A 13348-nucleotide genomic window follows, 5' to 3' on the forward strand; every position below is an offset into this window, starting at 1 on the left:
CAGTCCTACGGAGTTTGAAAATTTTTTTCTAACCAATACCCCTCGTATTAAAAAGCCGATTTTGAATATATATTTATTAACTTATATGATACAAAAGCTGTCCATTGAGGAACATGTATATATTTTTATATACACAGAAAAAAAAAAAGAAGAGAAACCTAGAAAAAATGATATATGAAAAAAAATGACTATTGATTTGATTTGAGGCAAAATGAGCTATTGGAACTCTTACGTAGTCAACCCATCCATTACATCCAAAAGGTTAGTCCTTGAACACTCCCAACCTTGGGCAGCGTTGAAATCTTTGGTTGGAGAGCTACCAGTGCTCTTGCTCGATCCCCAACGCTGGGTCCTTTTTTTCTTGCCTGTCATAAACTCTTGGCTTTTGCTTATTCCAGGAACCACCCTTCTGCGGCTGACATCTTCCAACATATCCCGATCTTCTTGAGAGAATTGCACAACCTTGCTGTTTTTCTTATTATCATCCAGTAAGGGATTTTTTTGTCTCTCCGGCACTTGAAGGCCTTTACGGGTTGGGGAACGAACAGGAAATAGTGGCTTGAGTCCATGGTCTCTCTGTCTTACCTGGCTAATCAAATGGTGAAGCCACGTCACCAGTTCAAGGATATATAAGTCTGTTTTTTGAATGCCTGCATGATAAAGTGTCTGGAGGCGAATCAAGTTACTCTGTTCAGCTGCCTTCTTGTTAAATTCATAACTGTCAGTCAACAACGATCAATTTTAGACCTCGTTTCAGACTGGTAAACATGGTATTTACAATTGCAAACAATGATCTTATTTTAGAAGAAAAGGTCAATGAATTAAGTCATTAAGAGCACCCTATTTGTGATAATCAGGGTTCTCCCCCTAAACCAAACAACCAAGGGCTGTGAAAAGACAAAAATGCCAACAATTAGAATTTTGTCCAGAGTTTTATGGTATTTAATAACGAAGGCAACACTGTCTTTCAGTTTCCACTTTCCAGTTCCCTTAACCAAAAGCAAGAGGGAACATCCCGTTTCTAACGGCAAGGGCACTTGGATTATAATCAAGTACCAGAAGAAACGTGTGTGTGTGTTTGAGAGAGAGAGAGAGAGAGAGAGTTCTCATTTCACAACTGACCCAGCATTTGCCCATTCTCCAACCCAGCCAAAACCTTGATGTGCTCTGATTCCATAGCCATAAAAGCAAAATTGCAATACAGAGAGCAAAAAATGCATGTTAGAACATGACCAAAAGCAATAAATACCAATTGTTAATCAAAACTAAAGAAAGTATAGGCAAAACAGTTCGATGAGATTTGTAAGTGAAATAGCACAAGCATAACCATGTAGATAAGACACGTAAAGAACATTTCAATTGACCCACCTAGTTGTATTTGCAGCCACAGGTACAAGCCACTGCAGAGTTTTCTCCATTTCAGCCTTGATCTGGGGAATCGTGAGCTGCAGGCATTACATATTTGAGCAGTTACAACTTTAAACAAGAAAGACAAATGAGAGAATGTCCTTGGATTCCACAATGTACGAAGAAAAGAAGTCCACTTTTAGGTTAAATAATAACATTTGTGTCATTGCCTAGACGGACATAAATATGAATAAGATTCGGCCCCATTATAAATAAGGTTTAACTTTTTTTCCTGGGAACTATACATGCACAATACAGGCACTCATGCAGGCTATTATTTCTTAAAGCAGTTATTGTGTCATTGCCTAGACGGACATATTTGGAAAGGCATGTAACTGCATGGTAACCATTGTGGGTTTAGGAACCAAGGTCAACTTGGAAGAGATGCTCATGTGCTAAGTAGAAGATTGTTTATTTTTCAGATGTTATGTTGTAGTGTTGATCTGAATTTTTTTTTTGATCAGTAGTATTGATCTGAAAATTTTTCTTTTAATGAAAAAATTTCTTTTACTATATAAAAAAATTAAAATGCATACCATGGAAGCAGACAATCAAATCATAATTCATAAGAGTTAAATGAGTATGTAATGAGGTGTGAGCTTCCAGGAGGTAATGATTGTCCAAAAGAAGCATACCTCTTCCCTTTCATTAAATGATTGCAACCGGGAACGCAGAGTTGTCTTAACACCAGTTGGCAATGCATGATATAATGTATCTCTCGTGTTAGGAGGAAGGGAACTGGGCCGAGAAACCTATGTACAGAGATTTCAATGTAAGAAAAAACATATCTTTTCACTGAAGCCATTCATTCAACCACTTATCAGTGTAGTTATTGACAATAAACAACATTATAGAAGCAATCCAAAATTTAGTTACCAGTAAGATTGGCACATATTTTAAGATGTCTAATATTCTATAAAGTGAGAAAATGCATAAAGAGATATAGACAAGACCAAGGGAGAGAATTTTATTTTACTTCAACCAATGCTAAATATGTATTTATAATAAATTGTCCATCATCTAACTAATCAATGCAACTTCCATGATGTTTTAGGTTTTAAAATCTGGGAGACAAGCTCAAGAATGGATGCACATGTAAACACTCCTATAAACATGATTAGCAATGAAATAGAAACAGCATAAAGAGTTTTTAAAATATATCAGTAAACACCACCTGTGCAATAAGGATACTTAAATTATAAAAATAGCAATTCATCAACATGAGTAACACATACGCATAGAACACTAGTAGAAAATAATTAACCTCGTTCTTTTAAATTTATATTTCAGAGAGAAAAGAATTAATTTGTATTTTTCAAAATTTGTAAGGACAGAGGACATGTAAAAGAATCATTGGTCAAGAAGACAGGAGTGAGAAGCCATACTCTATGGATTCATGATCTGACACTTTTTTCTGGGTAATCATCTCTTTAATACCAAGATTTTGGTTCAAGCTAAGGTTCCTAAAAGACAAGGGGAAGGCTAAAAGAAAACTGGGTCTAGGTAACAAGTAATTTTTCTATATCCAGTCAACCCCTCCTAAGACCCTGCTAGGCAGGCCTTAGAGAACAACCAAATTAGAATAAAAACAAATCATCATATGCCCATAGAAATCCTATAAGACCAATCAGCAAGGAAGTAGGTAAATGAACAAGCAGATCCTACCAACAGGGCTAGAGTATCCATCAAAGATTCCCCTGATTCTATCCTTCCACAACCCCCAAATAAACTAACACGTATTTTCCTGACATTAAGTTTTCAGTATGCAGAATTGTTGTGTTATAAATTACCACATTATGTAGTATTTAAAAATATTTAAAGTGCATTGTAACCAAAAAAAATACAAACAACTTCAGCTACTTATTCTAAATAAGTTCTGGAGATGCAATGTTATGATGTAAATGTAATATTTACATCAAAAGAATTGAAACATATGAAGATTTCACTACAGATAAGAAACATATGGAAATTTGACTAAATATTTACATTCCAAGAGGACTTCATCAAAAGTACCATCAGCTAATCAACAGTTTGGTGGAATTTTAAGACCATGACACAAACCCCATATATTGCATTATTATTTATATATTTTAGTTGAACAATTATGTAGTCATCATCATTTAGCACATCAAGCCTGAATCTGAAAGTTCAAAACCTCTAAAATTGATGAAGTGCTGTAACAGCACATGTTAATGTGTACATTGCTGCCACTTGTCATGCTACACAAACATGAGAATGAATAGCTATTATACTCACAATACTATCTATCTGATTGATGATGTTTGCATAGTGTAATGCAAGGCCAGATGCACCCAGTCTTTGAGAGCTGTAAGTTGGATCCTTGCTAACAAATGCTGTACCTGCCATATGTAAATTACACAAGGCATTCTCACATGAGATGAAATCTAGTGTAAAACCATAATAGCACAATCACCACCATGACAGCAGTCTTTAAAATTAATCCCATATGCATCCATTAAAAAAAAATAATGTGTTTATTTTATCAGGATTCACACACATATACACAAGCCCAAATCTTTGAGATTGTATCAAAGATTACGAGTTTGCAACAAATTATTAACAATGCAAAACACTGGGTTCAATAATCTTTAAAATGAGTTCACATGAATGTCCACCAAATAGGCTTATGCCTAAATAACAAGCATTTAGTATTTCTATAGGGAAAAACCTAGGCACTTTATAGAAACCCATGCATGTTATAAAATAGGGTCCATATAGATCAAAGTGGTTTTAAACATAGCAGACCAGATTGATGGACCAGGTCCTTCAGTCTGGGTATTCTAACCATGGAAGAACACCTCTTTGTAACAAGAGATACTTACGATGCATGATGACTTCATATTGGGTAATTATAAATGTCAAAGAGAAAAATCCTCACAAGCATAAATCCATTTCAACACATGTAAGTAAAAGAAACATTCTGCTGCATACACACACGTGCACATGGGAATAACCAAAGTAACTAAGAATAATTAACTTGTTTGAAATCACACACCATTATTTCCAAAGGCCTCCACTATCTCTTGATGAATGAAGGTAACAATATCAACAAGCTTTTCCATAACCTACAAGAAAAACATGCTTCAGTACCATACAAAACATCCTGCCACATTACATGCCAGAAAATAGTAGTAAAATTCTAAATACAAGAACAACAGGAATAGTTAACAGCCATATTTTAACCAAGGAAGTTTCTCCAAAACCCATGGTGTGCCATTTCAGCAAGTTGAAATAATTGATTTGTGAATCAAGCACCTCTTCCAAATTTTTTGACCACAGAGATTTCTTCTTCAAGCTTCTCACAACCTTTCTTTGGTGTTTAAGCTCAGTATGTAATATCATGAGACTCTCTCCTGAAAAAAATCAGACAATAATCTACAATTAATGGATATGTTCAGTAGATAATATGCAAAAGACTGCACAAATAAGTAGCATTTATACGCCCCCTTAAACTGGGAAAAAACAGAACCAGACCCCTTTCTGGTTCAATTTCTGGTCAGATTTTTAAAACATTGCCAACAACACAGGCACCATCCATGTCTTTCCATGAGCATGAAGGGAACTCCACTCAGGGGAATCCATGCTTGAAGTCCAAATACTGATGCAGTCATTCTGATTCCAAAGAATCTCCATTAAAGAGAATCTTAGTGAAGGGTTGTTCATTCATTGAAACAATAATCTTTCAATTTTTTATTCAACATGAATAATCAATTACTATAAGCACCAGAATTTTAATAGAAAATTACTAACAACGTTCATGCCACACATATCTAAGAAATTACTAAAACAAAAACAAGTTAATGCGTCTTAACCTCTTTGAGAGAGATGTAAAGACTCAACTTCATCAAGCTTCCGCCGATAATCTTGTTCGAATCTGTCCAAGGCATGCAACTCATGATACAACTCCTACACATGCAAAAGAGATCAGTTCCTCCAAAAAATGCATATACAAACTGAAGTGGGATGTTATGCATAGTCATGAAGTATGCTTCCATAAGTCTGCAGAAGCCATAAAAATGTGAAAAACTCAAACAGGTACTATATTGATGGTTAAGTAACATTTATACTAAATCATCTAATTTAACATTTTAAATAACTCGTTTCATGTTCTAACTTGTAAGTAACAGAAAACAAACAAGTGCTTGTCATCAATTGATCTGGACTCATCTCTCAAAAGAAAATAGGTTGTGATACTAAACCTTTCATTCAGAGTCAAAATTTTCAACTAAAAGTACTCTTATGTGCACTAGATAAATCCAAAAGATTTGCCACAGAAAACCAGGATTGGCTTGGGTCTAAACAAACACAGGACCATCTTTAAAACGAGCATTTGCATATGGTTAGCTTCTCCTAATAATTATTATGACCTTAACAAGAATAAAATACAAGATTAAATGTGACACACTTATAAAAAGACATCAAAATATTCCCTCTTTTCATCTTCCTTTATTAAAGATAAATAGTGAAATTATCTTTCTCCAGGAAGAACAGTGCAGGTAGAAATTAGAACATCTGTTTTCTTTTCAACTTCTAAGAAAAATGAAGTGCATAAATATTGTACTGGGCCAACTTTATTATGGATTTCAGGAGGAGTTACCTCAGGCAGGTGGTTTGACCTAAGTAGAATAAAAAATGGTTGAACATTCCAGACATGGATTCCCCAAACTCTTTTTTGATGGATTGGATTCCCCAAATTATCAGTAACTTGTCTGAATTACTCATAAATATGCATTCCTCAAAATATTAAGACATGTTCACTAATAGGCAGTCCACTGTAGCCTGGATAACTTGCTCCAGGCCATTGGTATGACTTGATAAACACCTCATAAGGCCAAGTTACTCACGTTGCTCACATAGAAGCAGATCTATGATTTTCTGCAAGCTAACACAGAGAAATTTATCTTTTGGACTGTCTTATAAGAAAATTAATTCATAAAAGAAAAATTAATAAACCTATTCATATGAGATGGCTACAAGAACCTCCAACCCATACAACAAAAACTCTGAGAGTAATGACCATAACCATCTTTTCTAATCCCCATCTTCCTTTTGGTAACCAATTTAAGAGAATACTTTGTAAAAAGTTTCCCAAAAGTTTGGGATATAGGTAGTAGTTTTAGAAAGCTCCTAAATACCTCTTCTATAGACCAGAGACTACTTGGAAGATATTAAAAACATCAAATAAATATGGTGGAAAGTTCAGTACTTCCAGTTGTACAGGGGACATGGAAGAATAAGCATCTACCAGAAAATGAACCAATGATGTATGAGTCATGGGATAGAAAACCATATGCACTCGGTCTTAACACAACAGCTTATGCATATGTTGGGATTGCACAAAGAGAAAGTGCAAGGATGTCCAATTAACAGTTCAATTTTCAAAGAACTTACTGATATGGAAAAAAAATGTTATAATTTGTTACCGAAGAAACTATAAGAGAAAATCTATTTCCAACAAAGAAAACCATTAAACAACACACATGGAAAAAGAAGCAGCATCATAACTTACAGCTGTATGCTGAGCTAATGTTGAAAGCTCTTGCATTGTCATTTCTACCTCTTTTCTACCTTGGCTGTGGGTTGTAAGATCTGAATCCAATCTGAAACATCAAATAAACATTTCAAGGAAAATGTGTTCCATGTTAGTAAATGTCAGAAACTTGAAATATGACATTTAAAGCACTATAAAGCATCTACCTTACTTTTGAAAATAACGACCTAGGTTGTGCCACTGAGGATCTTTACACAAGTCCCCAAATCTAATTACTTCTCTTGAGAAAATATCAAATTCCTCCCTATAAAATGAAAAGAAAATTTTAGAGTGTCTGTGAATGCAATTAAACATGGGAGATGAACAGAAACTAAACTCCATGAAATTGTGTAGAAAGAATAACAGCATCCATTAGGTCCAAACTCAATGGATAGACATCATACACCTTACAAACATTAGCACATGAAATAACTTCTTTCCAATTCCGAAAAAAAAATCATCAAGTCATCATTTCAATCCATGCAACATGACAAGTGAAATTTCCAATCTTCCTGATACTGTACAATCTTGTGGATACCTTCACAAGTATTAATCATCAACATCTAAGCCTTACCCCAACGGGGTCAGCTACATGAATCCTGTTTCGCCATTCTGTTAGTGCCATATCCATCGGTTAATGACTTAACAAGTTTTGATCATGGGGTCTATTATATGCCTTCTTGGACTCAATTTTCATTTAAAGACATTTTCATTGACCTGATAGTCATTTGTGTTACAAGGTGTTCAGTCATACTAAGATGATGAGGGAGCAAGGATACAATTTTGTCCTCCTCTGGATTTGACTGAGATGAATTTAGAACAAGGAGTTTTCCACCCAAACTTTTATGGGAGGATTTTCTAGATACCATTTCTTAATAAGTTATTGTTATAACTCAACCGTGATATGACATGAATGAAAAAGAAGATAAGATGAGATGCTATGCAAAGCTCTGAGCCCACGCAAGAACCTTTTGTCAGCAGCAGCAATGTTAAGTAATTCTTCCATATCTGTAGACACTAGTCGTTGTACTCCATCTGAATATAAAATCTCCTTTTTCAAGAGCTTGACATTTTCCCTTGAAAGAGATTGCAACAAATTTGCACCCTTGACAATGGTATTAGCTACTTCAAATGCCAGAATAGATATTTTATTCCTCCGCGAAGCCATCCCAGAAACAAAGCCACCGGTAGGATTCAAATTTGACATGCTACTTCCAAGTGTGTCTAAGACATCAACAGCCCTCTCCAAGCCAACAATACCAGCCCTTCCCAAAATTGAGCCCATTTGTGGCACCTACAAGAATTGAAAGAAGAGGTTGGGTTTCAATAACAAATTATGAAAGCATATTCCAAAGACAACTCAAATATTCATTTTGTTTCTTAAATGAAATAAAAAAATCATGCATACACCAAAAACATAACAATTTGTATTCTTATATGCATACACTAAAAACATAACAATTTGTATTCTTATACAATACATATTATCTAACTATCACATGGATACCATAAACTTGCTTCAGAGAAATAACAATATATGGCCAACTACTAAAACAGATAGTATCAATCGTAGTAAACCTAAATCTCCCTTAATGAACTGAAGCATAATTTTCATGTCAAGGAACTTGAATTCATTTTCACATAATTTTTACAGAATGCTATGTTTCAACATCTACCATAGATGACATTTCCATCATATAGGAACAAGTTACCTAAAGACAGGTGGCATGGGTACATAAATGTTACATCATATACCAAATGGGATCTTATATGATTTTTCCAGCTAAAAAAAGTAATTCCTTGGCTATGTGTATAATGTTTATCTGGTCTCTTATTCTGAATAATGAAGGCATGTGGATCACCAGCCATCTTGAGACTTCAAAAATTTTTTTACAACATTTTGCCAAAGAATTTTGTCACAACTTTTGCCGCCATATGATCAAATATCCATACACCATGCACCTTGTCTGGAATCTGTTGGTGAGCAAATAATTGATGCTTTCTTTGAAACAAGATATTTTTCATGCTTCAGCAAGTTACTACTCTCACCCAAGTCACTCCAGCCTATGTTAACAATTAACTTAGCAAGGAGTTATGGAGCATTTTCTACTTGAAAGCGGAATGTAAGAAATGAGTATGGCTCCCTTAAAATGTCACATAATGCAGACTCTAAATGACTAAATTATCAAGGAATGTAAAACATCAAAGGTAGACCATAATTGATTTATTGAAATGTCTTAATCAGGTTATCAGTTTGCAAATATTTCAGCTCAGGGTGGTTAGGTGTGTTATGATGTTATTCTAAGTGATAATCATTGTTTCTCCTTCATCCATCTTCAGATTAGAGAGAGTGTATCATTCTCATTTTTCAATTCTATTTTAACAATAAAAGCATCTTCTATTATCTTCTATAGTCACTAATTCTCCCTCATCCATCTTCGGAGTGGATGAAGAGAGTGCATAAATGTCATTTTCCCATTCAACCTCAACAACAAAACCATGTTGTGTTGTGCCTTGAATTCTATATTGTAACCTGCTTCTTGACCTGCTCCAAACCAAGTTGAGAAAAACCCGAAGGCAAAATTTCATAGTGGTTTGTGGTGGAAGTGTTGGCAGTATGGACCCAATCCATTCTCAGCTTATGGTTCCGGCCTGAATATGTTATATTATGTTGTTTGGGAGTTTTCTCTTTTATGTATCTTTTGGCTTGCAAAAGAAGTGGAGCTTGAGAGATTGGATGTATAGGGGTTTAGGATTTCCATGAGAGAGAGAGTTTAAACAACTTTGTAATCTCCATTGCCATTTTCTACAGTGGATTTCAGCTCATCCTTGGCCCGTGGGCATAAGCTATAAGCCAAACCACATAAATCTGTGTGTAATGTTCTTGAGGTTTCCTAAGTTCCGTGTTTTTCTTCATGTTTTCTCTTATTATTTTCAATTTTTTGAAGGTCTTAGGTTTGTTCTACTGCAACAAATCATCATCAATCATGTTACAGGAAAAAAAAATTATTCCAACTTCTTGATTTGGGCCTTTGGTCTATTTGTTCTGAAGGGGGAAGGTTTTGGGGGCTTTTTTCTGTGTTCAGTAATTTCTTATTGCCATTATTGTACTCTCTATTCTTCTTCTAATAAATTTTCTTTTTTTTTATTTATTACCAAAAAATCATCTGATGTGTCTGAAATGGTTGTTCAGCCTGAGAAATTATCATGATTCACCAAATGATCTCAGTGATGAATATACTGCTCCAAATATATCCAGGATAAATTTAATGGGTAGACAACTGCTGATTGCAGTTTTAGCAAATAACCATCATCTAGGTGCGTGAACAGTTTAACTCCTCTTGATGGTTAAAAATATAAAGCTGGCATCTAGGCTTGCAAGTGATTTGGTTACAGTTGATGGTTCAACAACTACTACTGATGGCTTTAGCAAAGAACAGGTATGCACGGGATGCAATCTTCTGTAGACTTTGACAGACTGAACTTTGTTATTAATATTGGTCTAGGTCAGAAAATATAAAACTCACAGACATAAAGTAAACAAATAAAGTGATGTAGGATCACACAGCCTTATATAGATTTTAAGTTAGCTTTATATTATTGAATGAGGGATTAATCTGGTAAAATTTCAAAAACTTAGATCACAACAAACCATACACTTAAATATCAGAAAACCAAACATAAGCTTTGGCAAGGCCCAATGTTGATATTGGATAAATATGCCTTCCCTCCATTAAGAGGAACGAATTTCCTCAGTGGAATCAGGATGCTGTCAGTGATACTTTCACTTGCAAAAAATTTTAAGAAAAAAAAAATCACTAGAAGGCATCTCACCTTGTTGTACATTAACATTATAGAATAAGCTACATTTGCTAATGTTGCAAAATGGTTGGAAGCTTTTAGCATGGTTCCTTTTCAGAATGAGTGTGAAATGTTTTATCTGAAATTTCATGGTTAGGGGAAAATGGACATCTTATTCAGGAAATGCAGGGTCTGAAGAATGTAGTTACAAAGACTTTCTGCCACCTGAATATGATTTACCACTAAATCACCACCTTCTAAGGGTCCTTATGGATGTCTATGGTCTCCTCCCCAGATGGAACAAGGATGAAATAGAGAACCAAGGGAGACAGTTTTAGTTTGCCTCATCAGCTTCCATGTGAAGTATCATGTTATTATAGCATTGAAATGGCAATCATGTTCAGAAGCTCTAGAAGAGACATATCCAAGACCGCAATTGATTTGTTGATATAGGACGAGTTTGCAAAAATTAAAGGCGTCCTTATCTTTAATACTCCTGGGAGTATAGAAGCAAGTTTATTAGAAACTCTTACCAAAGATGTTGAGGAGAAAGTGTTAATTGTTAAGTAATATTAAATTGTATCAGACACAAGAATCCTATCAAGGGTCCAAGATCCATTGGCCGTTTCCAAACAGATAAGTTCATTATAAATTCTTTGGCAAACTGTAGGCATATGGGAAAGAATAATCCCTTGCAAAGAAGATAGTGGAAAACAGTCAGTTTGATAATAGCTACCTTTTCCAATGCAGCACCAGAAATTCGCCAGCAACAATATTAATAGATAAAGATTTTCTATCTAATTTTGATACAGATGAAAATGAAAAATGAATGTATCCATCACTTAACCTAGAAGAAGAAGCGAAAGAAGTTCCAATGCCCTGAATAAAGGACAACGAGAAAGTCTTACCTTACTAGCCCCTGTTCTTACTGGAGACGGCTTCAACTTGCCTGAGGAGGATAATGCCAGCTCGCCGGAGTCGTACTTGTGCGGCGACTTCCCATAGACATCCGTGTCGGAAAACGAAGGAGGATCCTTTTCTTGCTCACTGAAGCTTTTCGTCGTCTTCAACTTGGTAGAATTTTCCGAACTCTTTGCAAGAAACTTGGTACCACCTTTGGCAGTTCCACCGGCACAGACACCTCCCATTGTGCTTATTACAATATAAGTATAAAGCGTCTACGAAATCACCAAATCAATCAAAAACCCTATCTCAGACGATGAAACCCTAAACAACAAATATCCAGCTCTTACTGCCTCAAGCTGAGGAAAAATCGAACTAACAGTAAGGAAAAACGACTAAAAAAAGGAAAACTCACAAGATTACATACAAGACAGAAAAATTCAACAAAGATAGAGAAGAAAAAAAATTCGATTGATCCATGTTCCAGGAGAGATTATGAGATAAGTTTCGGAAATGGAAAATTTTGGAAAAGAATTACAGTTACAGTCGAAAGAGATGGTGAGAGACAGTATACCAATCGATAAATTGTAATTGGAGAAGAGCGTTGTAAGATCGTTCAGCTTAATCGTAGTCGAGATTAACGATGATTGTAATCCGAGCGTTACCAGTTGAATCTGAATTCGAATTGAATGAACGCTATTCAACAGTGAGAGAGAGAGAGAAGTTTTCTTCTCAGCCTTCATATGAACGATAGTGGGTTCGTCCCGCCCGCTCGCCGTTGGGTTTGGTGTCTGACATCAAATACAGCCCTGGAATTGGACCGTTTTTACTATATTGCCACTGCATTGAAAAATCTAGGAACCCAAAGAACCGGAAGGGTTGCTAATGGACATGGGTCATGGGCCTCATATGGCCGGGCTTAGATTTCGAACGTGGACGATGCAGAAGTGGGGCCAAAGATTTAATATGAGGATAGGGATCCTCTCCCCAAGCTGAGAAGTGAGAAGAGTACTTCTGGTTCAGTGCCAATTTACTCCATCACACTTCATTCAATGGCTTTGACAGCATCAATAATAAACAACATCATAAATACGTGAATCCTACATTTTTTACTCGTGGGAAGAAAGGATCATGTGGTAGATATAACAGGTGTCAGGAAAGCACGGCAGCGCAGTATAGCAATAAATTGTTTTGTGTAAAAACCGAAGGGCACTATCGACATTTTAGGAATAGATTTACGTCAGTTGAAACTTTTTCATACAGGTTAGGGGGAGGGGAGCTACTGCCTACAGGTGATTTGACCAAGGAAATAAATAAGACCAAATAATAAAAACAAAAAAACAACGGCCGGAACGTTGACGTGGAAAGCGAGACATCGCAACGTGGCAGACGTTAGATCGCTATTGATGGGTCCAGAACGTTAATGTCAGATCAGATGATTAGAGATTTTACGCAACGAGGACTTAAAAGAAAGGAAATATAGGACTGGGACTGGAAGTATTCGTTCGAGTATATAGTATGAGTATATGATATCTACTCTTCAAATGGTTCACACGCTTAATAACTCGCACGCGCGGGAAAGATTTTGTCATTTTGTCCAATTCTATTCTAGATATCTGAGCCCCAACTCCCAAGGCTTCCCGTTCCCGGCTAGCTGGCCAACCCCCAACTTGAATTGGTGATAGT

At 35.8% G+C, this 13348-nt stretch overlaps 1 protein-coding gene across 2 annotated transcripts; it reads right to left on the reverse strand.

Annotated features, from left to right (window-relative positions):
- Positions 1 to 45: 45 nt before the first annotated feature.
- LOC148851298 (protein PSK SIMULATOR 2-like) lies at positions 46 to 12467 on the reverse strand. Of its 2 annotated transcripts, none has more exons than XM_088947344.1 (13): positions 12237 to 12467; positions 11668 to 11986; positions 7927 to 8252; positions 7131 to 7223; positions 6938 to 7028; positions 5241 to 5334; positions 4684 to 4781; positions 4424 to 4493; positions 3664 to 3767; positions 2043 to 2159; positions 1369 to 1445; positions 1123 to 1167; positions 46 to 718 (listed from the first exon to the last, which is right to left on the reverse strand). In XM_088947344.1, the coding sequence occupies exons 2-13, from the start codon at positions 11905 to 11907 to the stop codon at positions 229 to 231; spliced, it is 1845 nt and encodes a 614-aa protein (XP_088803470.1). In that variant the 5' UTR covers positions 11908 to 11986; positions 12237 to 12467; the 3' UTR covers positions 46 to 228. The 2 variants fall into 2 exon arrangements, with proteins under 2 accessions (XP_088803470.1, XP_088803469.1); XM_088947343.1 differs by having other exon boundaries at positions 11668 to 11937; positions 12237 to 12462.
- Between the last annotated feature and the right edge of the window lie 881 nt (positions 12468 to 13348).

This window comes from Nelumbo lutea, chromosome 5 (assembly GCF_056320005.1).
Source record: "Nelumbo lutea isolate HS-2025 chromosome 5, American lotus-T2T, whole genome shotgun sequence".
Taxonomy (NCBI): Eukaryota; Viridiplantae; Streptophyta; class Magnoliopsida; order Proteales; family Nelumbonaceae; genus Nelumbo; species Nelumbo lutea.